The 25,310-nt window shown below is 35.5% G+C and overlaps 1 protein-coding gene across 5 annotated transcripts in view; it reads right to left on the reverse strand.

Moving 5' to 3' along the window:
• The window catches only part of CACNA2D1 (calcium voltage-gated channel auxiliary subunit alpha2delta 1), a 497,531-nt gene that overhangs the window by 165,166 nt on the left and 307,055 nt on the right, over nt 1–25,310 (reverse strand). For all 5 annotated transcript variants that reach the window (XR_006210876.1, XM_042965363.1, XM_042965360.1 and 2 more), the window contains exon 6: nt 10,763–10,892. Coding sequence is in view for 4 of the 5 variants with exons in the window: in XM_042965363.1 (XP_042821297.1) it covers nt 10,763–10,892 (130 nt within the window). In the remaining variant the exon portion in view is untranslated. The remainder of the gene's footprint in view (nt 1–10,762; nt 10,893–25,310) is intronic.

Raw genomic sequence — 25,310 nt, forward strand, 5'->3', positions numbered from 1 at the left:
TAAAAACAAAAACAAAAACAAAGCAATTTGTCAGCACCATCTTGGACACTGGGGACCATGATCAAATGACTAGACAATCAGGTTGTTACAATATTCTCTTTTAAATGTGACAAAACAAAAAGCAAGCAAAACCACACTTCAGTAACCATAAATTTCAACCTTTATATCTACAAAGCCTGCATATCCACTAAATAACTTAGGGAATTCGCCATGATCAATCTAATTGTTGCTAGAGATGCTTAGAATTGCAAATTCATTGTCTTTCCAATCAAGCCTATTTTTCTATGAAGTTCGGTGAACATTAATTGGTTTCCAGAGCATAAGTGTTTCAAGGGGAAGTACAGAAATCACGATTCTGAATTAAAATGAAAAAAAGGGGGGCCCTGTAAATCCAAATATAGCAGTCAAATATTTCTAAATCATTATATTTCAGTACAAAGTGTGAAATATCCAACTTAACTTTTTCATGGCATCTCTTTTATTCTTTTAAGCTCTGAGTAGCTTGTTTTATTTATTGTTTTAAATGCTGAGTTTCAGACAATCACAGTTTTTTCTTGGCAAATAAATTTGTGTTCAAGTCAGCCCTGATGGCCATAACAAAATACCATCCGCTGGGTGGCTTAAATGAGAAATTTATTGTCTCACAGTTTTGGAGGCTGGGAAATCCAAGATCAAGGTGATAGACTTTTTGATTTCTTGTGAAAGGATTGTTTCCAAGCTTGTAAACAGCTACCTTCTCTTATGTCCTCACATGACCTTTTCCCTGTGTGTGCATGTAAGAACCTCTTCTTCTAAGGCTACCAATCCTCTAAGATTAGAGCCCCACCCTCTGGAAAAGGCTCATCTTACCTTCATTACCTCCTACCAGACCCTATCTGATATACAGTCATGTTGGGGGTTAGGATATCAACGTATGAATTTTGGGGTAACACAATTTAGTCCACAGCAATTTAAAAAATCTGTAACTGTTATTACTAATTGTTTTGTTACTCCACAGTCTTAAATGAGTGACAGGATTAGTATTTGTACGATCAGAATACTATAGGCTTGGCCTTTGGGTTTACCTGTGATTTACATTTTGCCAAGAGAAAACTGAATACTATATCACTATCTATGAAAGACATGTATTTCAGAAACACCATGAAAAAAAGGCAATAGAGTACAAACTCTACCTGAAAGGAACTGAGTCTCCTTATGACATACTTATTAAATATGATCAAATTACCCTATCCTGAAATCTACATTTTGTACTTCAGGCATGTCCTCAAAAAGTCTTTTTTAAGGAGTACTTACGATTTCAAAGCTCTACTCCTAATGAGGACCAAGGCTAATTATCTAAGCTAATCTTTTTTTTTTTTTCTTTTTTACAATGGATGTTTTCTTTGTTACAAAATGAAATATATTTTTTAGAGGTATCCTTATCAGATTTCTGATTCCATGACTGAGAAAGAACATTTTAGAAGAAGGAACAAAAGCTACTTATTTATATTATGACCATAGTAACATTTTACTGACCGCTCTTTCAAAACATTTACTTTTGTAGTCTTTCAACACACAACTCTGGAATATGGAATGATGCAACCTCCAGAATTGCAGGAAAAAATACATTTTACGTTAATATACACATTATTATGTATATTTATGAATTAGCTAAAACAAAACATAAACCACATATTACTGCTAAAAACATTGTGTATTATTTTATCTTTACACAAATTTAAATTTGTGATAAATACCACCTCTGAAGCAGTAACTCTGAAAAAAAACCCCAACAGATTAGAAGTGATGGTAATTTCTCTACAGTCCTTAATCACCAGAGCACTAGGGTGCATTGAGAAATCTCATCTTGGTGGGGACGGTCAATATGGATGCTCTCAAGTCAGGTCATGGTAGACTAACCAGAAATTTTAACAAGAATGAGTTACCATCCTACAAAATTTAGACTAATTAATTGAAAGCTTCTTTTGATCTCTAATATGTGATTATTGATTCTAACAGTTAAAATATTAACTTAAAATTATTTTTAATCATAAAAACTTAAATCTGATATAGAGTGATAACATATGTTAATAATTTGAATCCCTAAAAAAATGATACCTTTGTATTCAGCTTTGTATTACTTTGCTCTTTTGGGATATTAAACATAGGAATATGGAAGCATTTCCTATTTGACAGACTCCTAACATTATTTACCACATATAATTCCCACCATAACCAAGTGAAGTATATTAATTTGTTTTGAGATGAAGAATTTGAACAAGTAATTCAATGGTAGGCATCCACTTCTCTTAGTCTCTGTATTCTTGTCCATGAATCACAACTGAAGCTCAGTGAAATGAATGCTTACTTTACACTTACCCATGATTACACATAGTGTTTAGAATTCTGGTATTTGAAGGTTAAGACCATTTTTTAATGATTTTAATGCTTATTTATTTATTTATTTTTTGAGAAAGAGAGCGAGAACGGGCGCGCATAAATAGGTGAGGGGCAGACAGGAGACACAGAATCTGTAGCAGGCTCCAGGCTCTGAGCTGTCAGCACAGAGCCTGATGCAGGGTTCAAACTCATGAACCCTGAGATAATGACCTGAGCCAAAATCGGATGCTTAACTGAGCCACCCAGGCACCCCCAAACTCTTTTTTCTACTAATATAAAATAATTAGATTAAATGAGAATAATCATCAAAATCACCAACCGTATAAAATCTGAGTCAATTACAATAATCACTAAAAAAATTATGAGCTTGGAAAAAATAATGGGATGTTAATAGAAAGTACATTCTTTTTGGAAAGAATATGCTGAAAAATATTCTCACGTTCATTGTCTAGATTTCAGATATAATCTAAAATTTTTAATGGTCTTATATGGAGTATGATAGAGTTCTCATAATATTTTCTTATTATTGCTAATAATCAAGAAATGACTTACTATTATCTATATTATAAATAGCCTTCTTACTAAAATAAGACTTCATTTCCTCAAAAGCTTTTAAGTTCCTTCCCTTAAAATTCTTACACAATTTTGACTGTATACTTCCAGTATTTATAGCTTATCTCCAATTCTTGTCTTACTGAGGTGAGTGCACTCTCCAATGTCATGTTGTATAGCAGCCAAGATGACAGGCATCCAATCCCAACTTTATTCTTAACTTAAAAGAGACTAATAATATACTGACGTCTGCTATGACCTTCTAGTTGATAGGTTTTGGAAAATTATGAAAATAACTTCCATGTCTAGTATGTGGAGAATTTTTGGTGCTAGCAGTGGTATTTTGATTACATTTTAATAAAAATAGGCCTAAGGGGCACCTGGGTGGCTCAGGTGGTCGAGCATCCAACTTTGGCTCAGGTTGTGATCTCACCATTTGTGAGTGTGAGCCCCAAGGTGGGCTCACTGCTGTCAGCACAGTGCTTCGGATCTTCTGTCCCCTCATTATCTCTCCCCCATTCGCACTCTTTCAAAATTGTAAATAAATAAATAAATAAATAGACAGATTGATAAACAAATAAAGGCCTAAGACTTTATGGAATGCTTAATATGCATCAATTGATATATTATATAACACTATCAGACATCTAAGCCATGTATTTTGTCATCATGCATTATTCTTCATCACTACTTGGTAAATGTTTTCTTTTGAATGTAACATTATTCATGAGACTGTACTATTATCTTTTTTTTTTACTTCTTTTTTGTGCAATTTTTATTTTGTATAAGCAGTCACATGGATTAATACTCTTTTCATATACTAATGTGTTCTAGTAACCTTTTTTAAACTTCCAAGCATTTATTCCTCAAAAGTTTTATAGAAATGATACAGCCTGAAGTATTATCTTTGGCCAGAAACTTGAATAGGTTTCCAATTTATTCTATAATTAGCCTACCACTGACTCCATGTGGGTCACCACCATCCATTTTCTTACACTTTATAATACTTTGTTATAGGGGTGCCTGGATGGCTCATTCATTTAAGTGTCTGACTCAATTTTGGCTGAGGTCATGATCTTGCAGTTAGTGAGTTCAAGCCCCACATCAGGCTCTGCACTGATAGTGTGGAGCCTGCTTATAATTCTCTCTCTCTCCCCCCCCCTCTCTGTGCCCCTCCCCAGCTCACTCTCTCCTTCTCTTTCAAAACAAATAAGTAAACTTTATCATAAAGTAAAAACTTGGATTGAGAGTAACTTGTTCTGTGAGTATACTGCAAGATGAACAAACGTGTATAATAAATTTTAACTTGATGAAAGAGTGATGTCTTGCAATGTATCAATGCAATACGGCAATGTCTTGCCAAATGTCATATGATCACAACTGATTCTCTGTCTCTCTCTCTCTTTCTCTCTCTCTCTCTCTCGCTGCAGGATTGTGGGTGATCATCTCTCATGTTCAGGCTGTGGGGGTGTGGCAGAAATCAGTGATGTTTTACAACATTGGAAGGTGCCCACAAATGACCCTAATGTATTTTTTGTCACTTCAAAGCACCTATAGACAGCACTTGGCTTTTCCATACCAAAATAAGCTTATGAATGTTTCACTTCATTCTAGGTCAGGCTGCCTACAGATAAGAGACCTTTTCCTCTGCTGCCTTATTGCCAGTTACATTGAATACAGTATATGACAAGAGTTCATTAATACCCTACTGTAATCACCATCCATGTGAGCATATACAATGGCCCCATGCAGAAAAGATTCCATTGAGCCAAAACATAGCAGTGATTCCATTATAGTGTAAGTCGTCCTACAACTTTCCAACAAGCCTCCTCTCTTTTGTTTCCCTCACACCAGCCACGAAGGTTTTCAAAGTGCAGGTTAATTTATCTTTCTTTTTGTTTTGTATTTTCTTTCTTATTTTATATTATATTACAGTATTATAGTCATTTTTCTATGAATATTTTTGGGTTGTGGGATGTATCATCTTTACAACCCTCAGAGCTGTGAAGTCAGACAGCCTTATTTATTCCGAGGATGCCAATCTATTAAAATATTAACTTTCTAAATCTATAAAAGAGTTTAAAACAATGTAAACTATTCAATGTAAACTATTAATCAGCATTCTATAATTACATAATCTCCATATTTGGCAGGGATTAGTTGTCAAGATTTATAACAGATTGTGAAAAGCTAGTTCTACAATTATCAGCAAAGGGAGGATACCTTTTTCCTCCAATGTTTATATTGGCATCATTTGAGATACTGCAACTATATTTTGAAAGATAAAAGAAATCAACATCAAGATAAATTGCAGGGGAGCGTGTGTCACTCAGTCAGTTAAGTGTCCAACTCTTGATTTCAGCACAGGTCATGAACTAACAGTTCATGAGTTCGAGCCCTGCATCCGGCTCTGCACTGATAGTGGGGAGCCTGCTTGAGATTCTCTCTCTCTCTGCCCTTCCCCAACACACACAAACACACACTCACTCACTCACTCACTCACTCTCGGTCAATATTTTTAAAAAGATACATTACAATGCCATTATTAGTCATTATAAGCAGTTCAATTTAAAGGAAGTATAATTAGTAAAGCATAGGAGACTTTAAAAGGCAACACAATTCCTTAAAATTGTGTCTTCTTTTATCAAAATGGATACTCCTTAGTGATAAAACTTTATTTTTCAATTCCTAAAATGGAAGTAATTTCTTTGCTTACATGACAACGTAAGATTAGGACGAAAGTATGTAGTGCCTGAAAATGTTATGCATCTTGGCGGTTACTACGTTCCCTGTTATTGGATAGTCTTTTAGAACCGTAATAATTTTATAAATAAATATGAATTTCTATTGATAAATGACTATCGAGCATCCTACGAAGACATTCCCTATACTTGCATCTAAAATGATTTAAAAAATTAATAAATTTTTGTGATTAAAACCACATGGTCTAAATAGTCCTTCTTTTCCTAGTTTCTATGTTTGTGTTTTTACCAGCCCAACAGATAAATTAGATCTGAAAATCAAGTATGGTTTCAATGCCCTCTAAAATCTAAGTACCAACCAGTGAAATTCTCAAAAGTGAACACTTTCAGATATGGTTCTAATTAAATGTACCACTCTAAAACTTTAAATATATCAATGAGCAAAGATAATCACATTTCAATTCCTGGGACTTTAAAAAGTAATTGCCTTTGAGAAATTAGAACAGAAGATTCCTTATGAGAATATAGTCACACAACTGTCTTAGTAAAAGAAATGGCTGTTTCCTTCAGCTAAGCCTTCAATTAAAGTAAGCTTTCACATTTATTAAATTCAGAAACCTAGAACAATCCTGTGAATCTGATAGGTTCTGATGAGCTGCATGAAGAGTCCCAGTAATTATTAAATTTTCAAGATCTTGTTGACATTTCTGATTTTACTCCTGTGTCATTTACTCACACAGTTCATAACATGGGATATGAATTTTAAAAGACTACAGGCCAGGCAAGGTCAGCATCTTCCTGATGAGATTTCAGCAAAGGAGGAGAAGCCAATATTAAGATAAATGAGACTAACCAAATAATGCAAGACAGAGCTTCCTTTTTTTTTTTTAATTATGACATATTCCAAAATAGGTCTTAGGATTTCTGAAAACACCTATTTAAATATTTTATCTTATTTTCAAAATCAAAGTATGTTTTATTCCCTGAGACTAATTAAAATAATCTTCTACAGATGTGTACAAATAGTTCATTCTAAATGGGAAAGGAAAACATGAATAAAATTAAAACCTCTTTTGTAGAATACTAAAAACAAAACAAAAAACGGTGTACCATGTCACGATATTCTTAAAAAAATTATGGTTAACCTTTGTGTCATTTTTCATGTCTGTTCCAGCATATAAGAGATGAAGACTTAAACTACGTGACTTCAACTAAAACAAAACAAAATTTCAAATAGAAGAGTAAGAAAATAAAGATTATCATGCAAAGCGTATTATCTTAACTCCAATGGACAATTCTGTCTCCCAATTCTTACTCCCAAAGTAACAAAGTTAAAATTAACTCAAAAGTAAAATATCAGGAATTTCATTTATCATAGTAGTTAAAAATATAAAGATTGGAATTAGACTTTATTTGAAGTCTGATCCCATTCTTAATAATATGACCTTTCATTCAAGAGTGCTTCAGGGTCCCCTTCTTCAAAATTAACAAAGTTATAGTAAATAAATTAGAGAATACATTTTAAAAGGGAAGCATGGAATCAACCAACTACTAAACTCAAAAAAACAAACAAACAAAAAATAGGTTGTTAGTATTTAACCAGGCCAACGCAACTGTGGAGTCCTTGGACCCCTGTTCACAAAATGCATGCATAAGGTAATTTACTAGACAGGTGAATTAGGTGCTAATTATCTATGGAAAAATGATAAAAATATTTTTCACGTATTTCTTAAAGATCACCTCATTGAAAAACTAAGCAAAGTCACTTTGTCTTTATTTTTCTGGGTAATCTCCTGAAGAGAAAGCTTTCTCTTATCTTCAGCCTTCTAATAGTATAACAAGAGTCTCTAAGTTGAAGAAAAAGCAAGTTGAAAAGGAATGTGGAAAATCTCATTTGGATGATTTGTTTCTTCATTTCAAGGTATTCAATAGGACTATGGCCCCAAACTGTTAATTATGATTGGCTACAAGAGGTGTGAGTGCTGGCGACTTCTATTTTGTATGTTAAATAAGTATGCTTTATTAAAATTTGCCACCATGGCATATGATTTTTAAAGGGGAAAAAAAAACTGTTTTAAAAATGTATAAAGTACCAATATCCTTCCTTGAGTATTTAATGAACAATTTGAGGATTTATCGATAATCCCTATTAGACCATCTGAACTGCAAGGAAGTTTTCTACAGAGTGGAAAAAAATGGACTGCTTCATAGGAATATAAGTGGGAGAAAGTATGAAGAGCCTCATTTTCTATATATGAAGGGATGGCAAATGGGATGAGAAAGCCACTGAGTACTCAGTGGGGTATAGTGAGTCTATGCCATACTGGATCTGAAATGGTATCTCATGTGTCATCCAGAGCAGGAAGTAAGTTCCAGGCCATATAGAGGCATCTCCTGTGCCATGCACATCAGTAAGTATGCTCAAGCCCTCCTCTTCCCAGCTTATACTAGCCCAGGGTGCCCACGTACTGCAAAGAGCTGTGCAACAGACCAGTGCTCTGGCTACCATACCAAACGTGGGGGAAGTGGATAGAATCAGCAGTGAGGCAAAGTTCCCCAAAACACGCAACCCACTTCCCCAAACTGCTAGATCCACATGAGATTAAAACCACAATGCTGTTAACCTTATTTTTCTTTCCTTTGGGAATGGCAGCAATCTATGAACTTGCTCAGAGAATCCCTCTTGACTACTGAAACTGGACAAAAAGAAGACTTTCCCTTCAGACCAAAAGGAATTAAGTAGGCAGGGTTCTATTCATGTCATATTTGTTTCAGTCATAGTAGTGTTTGCATTAATTTCTTTCACATGCAAGTTTTTCATTTAATATATATTTTAAAGTGTTACAAAGATTATTAAAAACAAAATCACTGACTTTGAGTATCTTCTTGGTATGGATAATGATTTTCAGGAATAAGGAAGGCAATCCCCAAATAGGAGACAACAAAATAGAAACACAATCAGGAAAGCTTTCTACCAAACTGAAAACACTCAAGTTGGCCTCAAGTTTCTTCAACACAGTAATACAGGTCAAAAAAACCAGTGCCATGATATCCACAGACAACTAACAGAAAAATATTGTGACTCAAAAGTTCTATATCCAGCCAGTGTGTTCTTCTAATATGAATTCAATAGAAAGATATAATCTTAACGTAAGATTATTTTGTTGGCATACCCAACAAACAATAGGTGATGAAAAATTTGAAATAAGGTAGATGAAGTAATTTTTTTAAAAATGGGAAACACAATCATATAGCTAAGTACTGTCTAAATAGTTGTAATAGTTACAAAATACAGTCATGGGGCACCTGGGTGGCTCAGTCGGTTAAGTGTCCGACTTTGACTCGGATCAAGATCTCAGGGTTTGTGAGTTCGAGCCCCACATCGGGCTCCGTGCTGACAGCTCAGAGCCTGGAGTCTGCCTTGCATTCTGTGTCTCTCTCTCTCTGCTCCTCCCCACCTCTCAAAAATACAGTAAAACATAAAAAAAAAAATAAAAAATAACAAAAATACAGTTGCAAAGATCAAGATATTTCTTTTAAAAAGCACACAGTTAGAAAACTATTTTTACAAAGTGAATAATGGTTGAAGTTAAAAAAAAATATGTGAACCTAAATCCCAGGTAATTCCTAAAAGGACTTGGAATTAATGAGTAGTGCTGGATTGTAAGGGAGTCTAATTATGTTTAATTCTCATGTTACCCCAGAAACTACCTAGACAAACAATTCTGTTTCTATGATCAATAGAGACAAGTCATACGTTTAATATCTTCAAAGAACTGATAGGAACAATATGTACTTTAAAAATTAAAAACAGAGTGAATAATCTGATCAAGTTGGAATTTACGTTACAAAAAGAACCTTACATGCATTTAAAATGCCCTTTTAAACAATAATCTCACAGGAAATCCAAAGTATAAATTATAACTTATATTATTAATCCCTGTACTTAATTCGCTCTGCTTAAATAAACTTGAATTGTAATAAACAGTAACAAGAAACATTTACATATCACTTACTATACTACTAGGTTGGCACTATTATGAAAACAAGTGTATGAACTTACTTTATCCTCAAATCAGTTTAGTCATTTTACCCTATTTTACAGGTGAGAAAATGCCCTGAAATTTAAAGGATTTACAAAGGAAAAAAAAACAAAAACTGCAAAAATTTAGCTTTGAACTAGGCCATCTGGTCGGAACCCAGAGAGTTCTGGATACCCAATTCAGTCTATAGCCTCTGTAATAAAGGGTAATAGAAGAAACACAGCTTTAAAAATCTCAAATGGTCCTTTCTTCTTACTACTTACTTATGTGGGAAGGCAGAATACAAACTGGTTAGAGAATGGTGAACATGGAGGAACAGAACTAGGAGTGAACAAAGGCCCCGCCTTCTGGGTCATGGGTGGTCCTCAGAGATACAGATTGTACTTGGCAGGATTTGTAGTCAGCATTCTCACTCAGGCTCTGCCCTTGTTAATACAGGGTACAAGCGTCCTACCCTGTGTTTTCCTAAGCAACTTACTGCCCTGCCTTTCTCTCGGGGAAGCCTTCTCAAGCAAGTCTTCCATTTCCCGGTTCTCTATTATCATTAGTCTTTCCCTAGCATTTCTTTTCATCTTGAGCCCACCATGTACTGAGAGGGAGATATTTTTTACCTATATCCTAGGGTAAGGGAGACAGACACACACACACACACACACACACACACACACACACACACACACACGATGTGATGAGAACTGCCAGGTCTAAAATGTATCACTATCTCCCTTTACAGTTTGTCCAGGTATATTTGTATTTGTGCACACTTGTGCTATATAGTTTGTATTTTTAAGAAAATAGATTTATTAGTTTTCAGTTTTCATGGCCCCTGGGAAGGCACAATGACCTATTCAACCAAAGCAGAAGGACATGCCCACTGGATGCATACTCTCCTACAAATATTCACATAGTGCAGCTCTCTGAACGTAAACTGCTAATGGACACCCCATTTCTTATTTCACAGAGAGTTTACCACGGTCTCTTCAAAGACATCTCAACAAAATTTGTTCCTTTTCTCCCCCAAACAGGAGATACAAAGGACAGACAAGAGCATGGTATTCCAAGAGTTGTTCAAGTTCTTTTACTTACAGCCCTCATAGATGTCAGTGGGGATATGGACCGCTGCATGTTGATAGGATATCTGTCGTCCAAAATTAGCATCGTCAATAAAAACAGGTTTTATCCTTTGGCTGCCTGGCTCACTCTCATTTTTTTCAGGCTATACCAGAAAAGATAGACAATAAAAACAATATTAAACTTAAGATAACAAATACTCTCACATTCAGGTCTTCATTTGCCAAAAGTATCATCTTCCAAAAAAAGACATCTATAGGAATATTTCAAAATAGAGTACCATGATGACATCTAACTCACAGACTTAATGTTGTACTCATTTTGCAATACATACAAATACAAATAATTGTGTTGTACACCTGAAACTGATACGTTATATGTCAAATACATCACAATAAAAAGAATCCAGCTGGAAAAAAATGTTGCAAAAGTAAGTAAAACATAGTACCATGCTGACATGAGACACACAAATTATATTCAGGTATTAACATTAGCATTATCTTTATATTATTCACATTAAAATATAACTTCTCTCATTTCCTCAATGTTGGAGTCACTCAGGATCATCCTGAGGGGACGAGGGCTTTTTCACATGCAGTACGTATTAAAATGTGCATTTACAGAACAGGATAAATTCCTTTAAATATAACTGAATTAATATTACCCATTGATATATAGTTCATGGTCTATGCTACTAAATTTATATCATGCAGTTGAGGGTAATTCTTGGTTTGACAACTTATGGTAAACATCTGCAAAAAAGGGAGCAATGAAGGATTCTTTTATATCATGTTCCCTTATTTTTGCAGGTTTTCCAGTTCAATCAATTTTTGTTTTAAAAATAAAGTATACTAGAAAAGATCTGTTATAACTAAGCACAATTAAATCCTAACTACAACCATTTTGTCTCCTGAGGTAGGAGGTAAAGTCCAATCGATAATGATGCAAGAAAAACCCATAGAAATTTAAGTTTGAAGATTAATTTTCTCTCTACTCAAACTAGGCTTTTGATACTGAATTACCTTATTGCCCTCCCCTGGCAGGAAACTGAGAATTTCACTCATTTATCCAAAATGTATCTCTCTAACATTTTTTGTTGCTGTTTTTGTTAATTGCATTAGATTTTTTTTTCCAGGTCAAATATAGTTGTTTTAGACACTTCCCCGTTTTTAAATTAAGTTCGGACTTCTATTTTCAACTCAGTAGTAGAGTCTGTATTCCATATTCCAAAGGTAATCTCCTCAAAATGAAAACAAATCACATTTGATTCTTTTTGGCCGCACACTGCAGTGATGCAAAGAATCAACAAAAGACTTAATTGGATGACCAGAAAATTCCCTAAGAAGCCTGGTAGAAAGTACCAACAACATCAAGTCAGCAGGTTTAGAAAGAACTAACTGTATCAAACTTTCCATCCAGGTTTGAACATGTACATGACCAAATAACACATTAGTATGAGATACTTTAACAAACACAGGTGTAATTTTTTTTTCTCAACACTGGAAATATTTAGACATACATATGAACAATACGGTCTTTAAAAAAATTGGGGCCCAAAGCTCCCAGTCCAATCTATCATTAGGTAATGAAACCAATTTCACAAGTACTATAAACCAAAATATTTTTAAAATGAACGTTCAAGTTGGTTAGGACCAACTTTACAACAAACCATTTTTTTAAGGGAAGCGTTTAAACTATATATACAAGTACACTCTATATATTACGATGAAGAACTATGTTGTGAAACTTGTGTTTTAGTTATGACTATGTATGTACGTGTAAGTGCACATGTGAATACTGTGATGGAGTATTCTGATGGATTTTACAGAAATCTGTCATTGACAAAAATCTGTCATTGACAAAAATATTTGGGAACTCATCACTGTTTTTATTTACGCAAAAGCCATGATTAATAACTACCCCATAAGCAAACGGAATATAAAAAAATAAGAGAAGTGCTTGAAGTCTAAAAATTGGCAAAATACTTTCATACAGGAATCATTGATCATACCCTTTTCTACAAGAAGGGTAGGTATGTGTAGAATGACGGAAGGAGAGAGAAGAAACATAAGGAAAATAGAAACCATAGAGCAAAGCGAGTTCTGAACCTAACATACCAGCCTTCATTGCAATGGTTATAAAGAATGAAAAGGATAACTGAGATTTGGCCTTAGATTCAACCATGGATTTTAACACATGTGAAAATTCACACTCCATTGTCGGCTCCTGAGAGCTACTGACTTGTGAAAGGGGGCACATTAAAACAAATGATTTTCAATAAGAGGATGAAGGTAAAGAGGACACCAGCGAACAAATGACATGGCTATTTTTCTCCCCTGAAAATATTCTGAGAAATCTCAACATTTATTTTAAAGCAATGGTTTCTCAGAGTATGGTCCTTGGAGAAGCAGCAGCAATAGCCGCTGAAATTTTTCAAAATGTGTGCTCTCGGGCCCCACCCCAGACGTAATGAGCCAGGGAGGGGCTGAGCAATCTTCAGGGTAACAAACCCTCCAGGTGATTCTGTTACTTGCTAAAATTGGGGCTCCCCTGCTTAAAATATCAACAGTTGCAATTAGGCATTTTTATTTGGAACCTACTCATGAAAAACTTAGGGTTGATTAGCAACAAGCATATTAACAAACACCTATTTTTTTACCCTCCATGTAGAACACAGTTTCATGAGAGGAATGGAAATGGTAGTAGGGGAGTAATACTTGTCAGAAGACATTTCGAAAGACACTAATCCCTCAAGATACTCTAGGGGTCAGTGCCATGCGGACTTAAGTTAGGGAAATGTTGTTCCAGTAAGAGAGTACTAACCTCACTGGCACATCATCAAAGACTCTTGAGAGAGGCCTCACTCCAGAGATTAACCCAGCGTTCCCAAATGTATGCAACCCTGAGATTTTTTTCCATATAATACCACTTACAAAGAACATACTTACAAAATGCCATTGAAAAGCCTATTGGGAACCATGGTGGCCTAGAGATTCGGCTCTATTCCGCTTGCATTAATAACCTCTTGGACTTGAGCCACTCACCATCCCTTGGCCTTCAGTTTTCTGACTTCTAAATAAGTGATGCTGGGCTACAGGTGTTGTGCTAATTTCATTGGGCACATCAGAATCACCTTGGGGAGACTCAGGCCCCACCAATAAAGATGTTGATTACATGAGGAGGATGTCCTTTGAAAGAATCTCTCAGCTGATTCTAATATTCTCTTTCTTAAATTCAGATCCCTCAAGCTAAAGAAACTACAGTTATTTTCAGACCTGAAAAAATTATAGTCCCATTTCTATAGTTTTTGAAAATAACACATGATTTTTCATAAGCCTATCTTTCCCAGAAATTTCATTTACATCTATTTCTAGCAAGTTTTACTAGAAATAATGAAGAGTAGAAGGACCAGATGATAGATAATAGACAGATGGATAATGAACTACCTGTGTCAATTAGGGCTGGGAATATATGTGTGCAAGTATTTCATTCAGTCATTTGAGACATATCTGTTGGCAGACTGGAGGAGAGGATTTATTGATATTAATGTTCATAGAAATGTCATTTAGTATCTAAACTACAAATAAGTTCAGTGATCAACAATAGCAAAATGTGATAATAACTGTCACAGATACAATTTTATATTGTTAAGTAATATAAGAGAGTAATTACATTGGGAATACACATATAAACAGTGTACGTTTAAAGATGATTTTACACTTAAAAAGTAAATGTTAAGAAAAAAGAAGGGAGAAAAGGTCTATTATTTTGAGAGAAAGAGAGGTAGAGGGAGAAATGAATGGATGAGTACATAGTAAATGTTAAAAGCACTTCAGTGGTTTTGTAGTTATGCAATATGACTATATCCATGTTTCTGTTCTCTTGTTTTCTAACAATACAATGAACATGCACTGCATTTGTAATAAAACAGAACATTAATTTTTGTTTTAAGTCCTTTGTAGAGTGCTACTAAGCATTATATGATTATCTTACTAAAGTAAAAGTTGCTTATATTTCTTCTGAATCCTCTCACACTTAAAAATAATAAATTTTAAATACACTTTATGGAGATCCTCGCATGTTAAAATCACCATACACAGAGCTTTTCGGGATAATTTTAAAACAATATGTAGTTCTCAAAAAAAAATCATGTACTTTTCAACTTGTATAATCATGTACCTGGACGAGTTTTAATGCACAGTTGCTAAGTACATCAAGAAAAAAATAATATGGCTGCTCTCTGTGGTTCTCCCCTTTATGGTTTCCATAAACTCAAATAATTTCATAAGAATATTAATTTCTAAACACAACTCATTTATTTCCCTAAAGTTATGATATCACTGTAACTTATGATGATCCCATCATAAGCTATGTCTTTGCCTATCTTGATATATAATGGCATTATATGGTATAATGGAAAATACAGCAAATTTTAGACACAAAAAAAGTGACTGAGGAAAGCAATCTGGAGAAAAGCTACTTAACACGTATTGTTTAATGTGTTAATGAAAAATTTCAAACAAATTTCCCCCCCCGGAATTAAGATTTTCTTGTTTAACAGAACACACAAGAGAAAAAAATAAGCATTTCTCTTTCCAGTATTTTTCCTCCCAAATTCTCCAGACCACCCCATATAAATGTGTACAAGAAACTAACCAGGTCTATTCTAAAGGAATTCGAATGCATTTATTAGAACACATAAGTGAAACATGAGAAGTATGTTTGTCATACTAGTCATCTCAATACAATTTCAGTTATTGAATAATAGATTAGATCACTCAGAGACCAAAGTACAGGCAAATGTTGGATGGATAGGCCATTCAATTTTACAAGCAGCACATATCAACAAAGTTAATTTGGAAAGTCAAAATGGTAAGTCTAGGAGGCTCTTGAATATTTAACATATCTCAAATGTACTCATATACTAAAATATCTGTTTTTAATGTTTTGTTAGTAACTGAAAACTTTAAAAATTCTACTGATAGCAAAATGTTCAGAAATTAAAAGTGTATACAGTTTACCTAAACTGCAGTAGAAACTACATGAACCACTTTGTCACAATTCAACTGAACATTCTCAACCAGAAACTTCGTTCACAGTCATAGTGTGGCCAGGTTTAATTCCCCCTGCTCTCAGTTATGTTTTGTGTTCAACAACACTGTGACAAAGTTAGTTCATAGTAAGAATGGTTTACTGAGACTCTCTATAGAGACTTTCTACAGAAGTACCCCGATTGGTATTTCTATCTCACTAATGAAAAGAAACAGTTAAATGAATGGTGTTTGGTGTAATGATACAATTTTTTTTTAATTTTTTTTTAACGTTTATTTATTTTTGAGACAGAGAGAGACAGAGCATGAACGGGGGAGGGGCAGAGAGAGAGGGAGACACAGAATCTGAAACAGGCTCCAGGCTCTGATCGGTCAGCACAGAGCCCGACGCGGGGCTCAAACTCACGGACCGCGAGATCATGACCTGAGCCAAAGTCGGATGCTTAACCGACTGAGCCACCCAGGCGCCCCAACAAATTTTTAATACCTAGAGACTATAGCCTGGTGTATAGTTCTCCAGTATGTATTTTAAAATTTCTGCCTCTAAACACATCCTCTTCTTTTTCACAACTATATCATAGATATTATTTACACCAGGGATCTGCAACTTTGACAATGTAGCCGTTACGGATTTCAGATTTTTTTTTTTTTTTTTTTTTAAGTTTCACTGGTAATCCCACTCTCTGATAAAATCTTGGATACACGCCTTTAGGCATGGCATCATCATTCAACATAAATAACGACCATGCATATATTATATTTAAAATAGACTCTCTTGGTCACTACATCTGAAAAGTCTATGTGACCACTAGCTCACCCCTGGAATCTAAGCCTTCTGGGGTGCTGCATTAGTTAAGGCTGGTTACCTGTTCTGACCCTTCAGAGGAAAGCCTCCTTTTTAGTCAATCATTTGCAGCAATTAGAACTGGAGATTCGGCAGAGCAGCTGCCAGCTGAGCATGCCCAATTAATGAATAATGAATAGAGAGAAAAGGTGCCGAGCCTCATCCAGACTTAATTGCTGTGGTCAGGTTGTAAGGTCAGGCTGAATATTAAATAATGAATCCAGTTACAGTGGCTGTAAGAACACTGTTGCGTCTCCTAAGTTAATTGGTTTACATTGCTATTTTTTCCTTGAAGATGATTCAGGGAAGTACTGAGGGGATGCCTAGTATTAGAAAGGAAGTGGGAGTTGGAGGACAGACGCTGAATTACACAGCAGAGACTTCAATTTAATACTGTAACTTTGTTTTACTGAATCCTAACAACAAAAAGAATAAAAATTTTAAATTATGAATTGAATAAACGGCCATATTGTCCTTGCAGAAACATATGACTTTAGCTTTTCATACTACGTTTGATGAAGAAATAAGAGATTTTTTTAAAGGAATTCAAAAGATTTCTCCAGGTAGTTAAAAAGTCACAATTCCTTCGCTCTACCGTGCAGAAAGACGATAGCATTAATTCTTCAGGGGTAATTTATTCAACACATTAATAAAGAATGTTATGAAGTTAAAATCAAAAGCAAATTGGTAATATTAGTCATCAAGAGAACACTAAAGAAACAGTTCTAGTTCTTTCTTTTTTTTTTTAAGTTTATTTATTTTGCGACAAAGAGAAAAGACAAGTCGGGGAGGGACAGAGAGAGGAAGACGGAGAGAATCCTAAGCTGACTTCACACCATCAGTGCACAGCCCAGTGTGGGACTATCTATGTATATACATTTTGTAACTAGGACAGCGAGTCAAAAGCAAATATGAATGAGAAATGAAACACATAAAAGTGAACTGAATGAACTCAAAAAGGGTTATTGATCACTGCAATAACTTGCTTATTACATGACATTTTAGAAGTTTATTTTATTTATTTGAGGGGGGCGGGTGGAGAGAGAACGCTCCAGTGTGCTGGCAGCATGGAGCCAGATGCAGGGCCGGAACTCATGAACCATGAAATGATCTGAGCCAAAGTCTGATGCTTAATTTACTAAGCCACACAGGTGCCCTCAAATTACATTTTAAACACATTTTTTAAAGTTTTTATTTATTTTGAGAGAAACAGAGAGAGAGAGAGAGAGTGAAGAAAGGGCAAAGAGGGAGAGAGAGAGAATCCCAAGCAGGCTCTGCACCACCAGCCCGATGCGGGGCTCAAACTCACGAACTGTGACATCATGACTCGAGTGGAAACTAGGAGTAGGATGCTCGACAGACTGATCCACCCAGGTGCCCCCCCCCACCGCAATTACATTTTAAATGCAAAACTAGACATTCCTTAAATAAAATGCATTGAGGTTGCTTGCTGATGAAAATTACCAAAACATTCAAAAAAAGTTAAAATATAAATCTGAAAACATCCTCAAAACAAGACTGATGCATTTTTAGTTTGCATGAAGGATGAATGCATGTAAACCACCTGTCCCAGGACCTGGCACAAGGAAGAATGAGAGCTATTAGAATCCCAATCCAGGTAAGTGTGATCACAAGAAGTGTTGGGGCTGCTTTAAATGCCATGTGTAATATGAAATTTTCAAATCACCAGAATTAGAAAGGCATGTAATAAATACTACTGTATATGTATGTATGTATATATTTAAATAAAGCGTTTTATCTTAAAAAAATATATATTTATATATAAAAATAACAAATTGGGGAAAAGGCTGATAGGGTATTTTTCTCTTCTAAGAGATTATGAAATGGTATCTTACATATGAAGATCACTATGTTTTATGCTGGATAACTATAAAACACCCACATCATGCCAGTGAATTTTCCAAAATCAACGAATATCATTGAGTTCTAAACAAATGCACCATGCAATGCTTCTGAAAAGAAAGGACTGGATATGGAATCTGAAAGAGTTATACATGCCACTACTCCATGAAAACTGAGAAGCGATGTTTAAACTATCCTTGCAAAAGGAGCATATGCCCACCAGCACAAAGCATTAGAAAACTGTCAAAAGAGATGCAAAAAAAAATTTGAAAGCTTCAAAAACCAAAAGGCAGAATCCTTACAAGAAATGGAACCTAATCTAATCTACGTTTTTACCAGGTTCACGTTTTTTTCCCCAATGAATCTTAATGTGGCTATATTTCACTCAGTGGTGCATGCATACTTTTAAGGTATCCGAGATAAATATCACTGGGGATCATGGATCAGATCAGTAAAGATTTAGGATGCTAAGTCTACCTATCTTTTCAATCATAGAGGCTTTATTTTACCTACTGCAAATCACCAGAGTTTAACAATTGTCAGAATAATTAAATATAGGCAAAATAATGAATAGCCACAATAAATTAAAATTTTAAATCAAAACTCTCAAAAAATCTTAGCCTTAAGTCTTGACTTTTAACAGCTGCATCACAGGACTTCTATCCCTTCCAGGTGCCCAGGGTACAGGCAGGATGACACAGCACAGTGACTCACGGGTCTTGCTATGGATCATACCAACGACGTGACATTCAATTCTGTGCACGATCAGATACCATGTGTTTGACACAGGGCAAGGGTCTTAAGCTCATTAAACTGTATTTGTCTTAACTGAAAATCATTACAATAATAGTATGTGCCACCATGGACTAATGTGAACTTTAAATGATACATTGTATATAAAGCATTTAGTGCCTAGTATAGAATAAGCATATAGAATAAGCCACTGGGTGGCTCAGAGGGTTAAGCACCAACTTGGGCTCAGGTCATGATCTCATGGTTCATGAGTTCAAGCCCCGTATCAGGCTCTGTGCTGAGAGCTCAGAGCCTGTGCTGAGTTTGGATCCTGTGTCTCCCCCTCTCTCTGCCCCTCCCCTGCTCAAGCTCTGTCACTCTCTCTCAAAAATAAAATAAACATTAAAAAGTTAAAAAAAAAGAATATGTATATATATTTGAGTATTTTTATAATCCAACATATAGCATCCAAAATATTTAAACCATTTATTTTAGATTCACACACAAAAATGGCAATTCTGATCAAACCAATAACTATACAGAGGTAATTAATATTCTATTTCTATGCCATCACCTATTTGAGGATTTGATGTCATTCATTTACAGAGCCCCATATAAAGGCTGCATATTACAAGATAGTGTAAAAAAGGTTAGAAAAGAAACCTAGACTTTGATTCTTTCTTTAATAATCAGAATAGATTTCCTTGCTGTTTAATGCATACCTCTACTAGCTCATTCTAGAATCACATTTATCTGTCTACAATAAAATAAAATCATGCAAGACTGGACTTTTAAAATGACATTTAGATAGGACATTCTGTTGGAATTAATTTTAATGGAGACAAGATTCTAAGAAAATAAATAGCAACATAAATATGCAAGGGAACTCAGGAGACTAGACAAATGTCGCAGACAGGTCAGATTTTTAACATGATCAATACAATGAAATGTAGCAAATAAATCAACTCAATTTGTCGACTTGGGAATTTTGGTTTGAACTTACTTCATTTGGATTTTAGTCAAAAACATAGATCTTGGAATTAGGTTAATAAGGGTTTGTAATGATCTGCCTTCTTTTTACTTGCTCTGGGAATTAAGAAAATTGCAGCTTGCTGGTACAACTCAAGCCTTCCGGGGAATCTGCTGCACTAACCTTCAGGGAATTTAAGAATTTGTTGGGACAGATGTCTCTAAAACCTAAACTAAGAACCTCAATAAATTTCAAATGTAAGGAGAACATGAATGTGAAATTTCCTAAAAAATTGTTGCATTTGTAGTCTTGTAAAAAATATTTTTGACATTTAATTTTCCTTTCAAATCTGGTTGTAACAAACCTACAATGAGATGAAGACAAATTTCTGCACTGTGTTCACATTTTTTAAAGGTTTTTTGAGGGGCACCTGGGTGACCCAGTCAGTTAAGTTTCTGACTCTTGACTTCAGCTCAGCTCATGATGTCAGCGTTGTGAGATCAAACCCCTCACAGGGCTCTCTGGTTTGCATGGAGTGTGCATAAGATTCTTTCCTCCCTCTCCCTCTGCCCCTCCCCCACTTGCATGCAGAAGCATGCTCCCCCCCCTCCAAAAAAATAAAATAAATAAATGTTTTTTTTTAAAGATTCTACTCTGAATTTTATTTTCTTGTGCACTGTCTTACATATTTTACACAAATACTAGTGAACAAATACATACATACAAACAGGCTCCACTTAGAGCTACAATCATTTCAAATAAACCTTGACTTTATTACAATCATATTAATAATTATTAGTTTTTAAAAATCCTACTCATTAGCATTCCTGGATTGCCTACTCTAAGATGGGAAAATTCTACATGCTTTGTATGTGTTAACTAACTTTCACAGTAAGTGGGTGAAGTAGATATTCTATTACCTTTATTTTACAGGCCAAGAGAGTGAAACACAGAGAGATGATATGACTGCCAATACCACCCAGGTAGAAACTGGCAGAGCTGGGATTCAAACCCAAGAAGTGGCACTCCAGGATACAACCTCTTACCTACCACACTCTACTATCTCCTCTGTGCATCAGTGTGTACAGTGATTATACATGTGTCCTTTGTCATCATGAAAAGGGGAGAAAGCAGTTGCAAACGAAGTACCTTGGAGTGAAATGTCCTATCTCTAATTTACCATAAAATAGTTAAGCAAATAATAGATGATAATGATTATGGAGGTATTATACTATTCTGTCTTCTATGTATTTATTTTTCTGTTCCTGGTAAAAAGTTAAAAAACAATCCCACATCGAAAAAATACCCATTTTAATGCTATCACCTCTTTGGAAATGAAATTCAAAAACTATTATTTCTCCTAATTATATGCAGAATCAGACAGAACTTTAGTCTGAGAGAGTAAATACAGTAAGCCTGATTTCATGTTTCACGGAGATTCACAGTCACTTAGCATATCAGATCTGCCCAGACGTGGAACCAAAAATCATGATTCTTATGGCACTTGTAGTAACTGCAAACAAATACTCTAATTCCGCTATTCATTCCCATTGTGAATCAGTTTTCCACATGGGGGAAACTACATTGTGCTGACATTACTCTTAGTCCTCATGACTGTTTCAGGGACCAAGAGAGGAAGGGGTGGATGAGAGAGGATGAGAAAACAATGTCCACAGTCAAGGCCAGCTTTGCCATTCCCCTCTTAACTTGTTTCCACCAACCTTGACACAAAACAAACATTTTCACTTCTGCCATGCTTGCGGGAGATTTCTCAACTACTATGCAAATAGAGCAGCACTTTAAAAAAAATTTTTTTTAACGTTTATTTATTTTTGAGACAGAGAGAGACAGAGCATGAATGGGGGAGGGTCAGAGAGAGAGGGAGACACAGAATCTGAAACGGGCTCCAGGCTCTGAGCTGTCAGCACAGAGCCCGACGCAGGGCTCGAACTCACGGACCGTGAGATCATGACCTGAGCCGAAGTCGGACGCTTAACCGACTGAGCCATCCAGGCGCCCCTAGAGCAGCACTTTAAAAAGTAAACATGTCCTTACAAATGCTATGCAAGTAATAGGAGTATCGAAACACATAAACACCTACCCAAACATTATCTCAACATTTTCATTATCTCAACAATTACTCCAAATTATTACTATTGCTAGAGAGAAACTGAATAAGATCCTTACCTCAAGTTACTAAAAGCTTAATTAGAAAATACTGTCCCTGTATACAAATGCTGTAGGGTAAGGTATAAAACCAGATTATGAGTAACAACTTGTTTAGAACATACACAGGAAGGAAATACCATTTGCTTCCTAGAAAAAGCAAGGAAGTCTTCAAGAGAAAGTAGTACTTGAGTTGGCTTTTAAAGAATACTTAGTATCTGATTAGAAAAATTGTAGGATATCGTCATCAGGTAGTTAGAGGAGAGGATATGTTAACATTAAGTAGCACACTGGATACAGGAATGACTGTCTTAAATTTCAAGGAAGGCTATGTGCCTTACATTCTTCCATGGAACTGTGGCTTACCAAATAATTTAATTTAGCCCAGTTACACCAGCAATTTTAAGTTTCAATTGGAAAATTTGTTTAAACAACTATAGTCATAATTTTTTATCATACTACACAATCTGAAGGGACGTTAATTTTCCCCTTTACTTCAGCTACTGCTTTAGCTAAATCTGGCTGACACTAAGTATTTATTTTTAAGCCCACCAATGAATATAAATACCACTGATCAAAGTAAAGGAGTATAGAAAGTATAAAATGCCTGTGAGGAATTGTTTCATATCACAGTACTTGACAAGCTTGGGGCGCCTGAGTGGCTCATTTGGTTAAGTGTCCGACTTCAGCTCAGGTCATGATCTCACAGTTCGTGAGTTCGAGCCCCGCGTCGGGCTCTGTGCTGACAGCTCAGAGCGTGGAGCCTGCTTCAGATTCTGTGTCTCCCTCTCTCTCTCATCCTCCCCTGCTCACACTCTGTCTCTCTCTCAAAATTAAATAAACATCTAAAAAAAAAAAGAAAAGAAAAGCTTATAACACAATAGCTCCCCACAAACTGACCAATTCAGATGTAGCCACTTGAAAGGTTGTATTCCAAAGGAATACTTGATCACCTTTGAATGCTTATTTTCCCTTTAACTGAGGCCATGTATCATCATTATAATAAACAAAATCAATAGACTACACTTGAATATATCATTCTCTGTATTCAAATCCTAAGTGGTGATAGACCAGAATAATAAACATGGAAGAATAACAGGAAACAGGAGATTCCCAATTTAATCTTGAATCCCACATATACTCAATTGATGGCCTTCTTTGTATGTTTTATGTATCTTTTGAAAGCACTCCTTCATTTCCAGCTACTCATATTCTATACTCTCAAATGCTGCCTGCACCTTCCCTTATATGTTGGTACGCTAAGGATTCTACCCTGTACATTTTTATTTTTTATGTTGCGTACACAGATAAAGCAGGCTGGGAGTTAAACAACAGGGGGAAGCGGGACTGTGGCAAACTGGAGAATGTATCACACCCCAAAATATTCAGACTCTCTTTGATTTTAACATTGTGCCAGCATACCGAAACATACCTGTAGGTGAATCTGGCTTTGTGACACCTGTAGCTTTACACTTGGCTGGGGAAATTTTGGACACTTGTTTTCAAAGTCTACTCATAGGCTAAGCATAAAAGTATTCCAGGCCAACTAAATACTTTGATGCCTACTAGAAATCTTCTCTTGAATATCCCTGTGCCAGTTTTCAGTATAAAAGTTCTTGACTTCTGAAAATCTTGCCTAAATCCTTTAAAAATCTTTGCTAAAAAATATTCCTGGGTCCAGTGTCCTAGCTAATGTTAATATATTCTCTCCTCTAACGAAAGAAACACTGTAGCCTTTCAAGTCTACAATTACATACAGATCTCTTTGCATACCTGAATACTTGCTTCCATTAAACCTTTTTTTATTGTCTCTAATGCATATGCTTTGACTTGATCTATTGGAACACATGACTTAGGATTTACATCTCTGCATACTGTCTTCCATGTGTTATTTTTCCTTCCATAATTTTCTAACCTTTTTGACATTCTGGGAGTGTTGCCTGCTTCCTCTGTGAATCATTGTTGGATAACTTGCATTGTCAAATCTGTTATTTCTTCCAATGGAATTTTTATTTTAGCAGTTTTGATTCTGATAATTTTATGTCAGTCTATTGGTCACAGTTCACTGGTTCTTTCTTTGGAGACATTAAGCATACATTTAATGTTTTTCTTCTATGAAGTATCTGAAATATCTCAGAGGAAAAATGTCCTCTGGATCTTTAACCCTACAGTATTTCTACTGTACTGTTCTTGATCTTTTCATATTATTCCTCCACTGCCTGGTTTCTATTTGATTGATTTTAAATGAAGAAAGACCTTTCTCGTCTCAGGATTAGGAAACAGTAAAATGGTACAGATTTCTTTCCAAGCATTTGCTCTGGCTTCTGTCACAGTTGTAACTTAAAAACAAATAATGACATAGAACGTATGCTATGGTTTCTGGTCAACAGTATGCGTTTGTGAAGGGCAAGTGTTTTCTTCAGAGACTTTCAATTCCAGTCCTTCACATCACAGAGACTCACACAGGTCTTGGCTGAAACCCGGGGTGGTGGTGAAAGGGCATCCTTAAACATGACATGAAGTATGGAGCATAGAAATAGGAGATGCAGTAAAACCTTGGACTGCAAGTGACCTGTTGTGCGAGTGATCTGCAAGGCGATCAAACATTTCTAGTAAATTTTAACTTGAGATACTAGTGATGTCTTGCCATACGAGTAGTATGTGACACCGAACGTTACATGATTGTAACTGAGCCAATGGTTCTTGAAATCCGCTTTGATATACAAGTGCTTTGGGTTACAGGTATGTTTCCAGAACGAATTATGCTCACAAACCAAGGTTTTACTGTATATAATTATGACTCTGGTATTCTTCATCCAGTTCGTATTTGTGTCAAGTGAAGATTCTTTTAGAACTTTGATTCACCGACTTGTTCAGAAAAATCCCTCACTGAGTGATTACTATGTGCTGGTTACTGTAAGAGCTCTGTCACCTGCT

Source organism: Panthera tigris, chromosome A2, assembly GCF_018350195.1.
Source record: "Panthera tigris isolate Pti1 chromosome A2, P.tigris_Pti1_mat1.1, whole genome shotgun sequence".
NCBI lineage: Eukaryota > Metazoa > Chordata > Mammalia > Carnivora > Felidae > Panthera > Panthera tigris.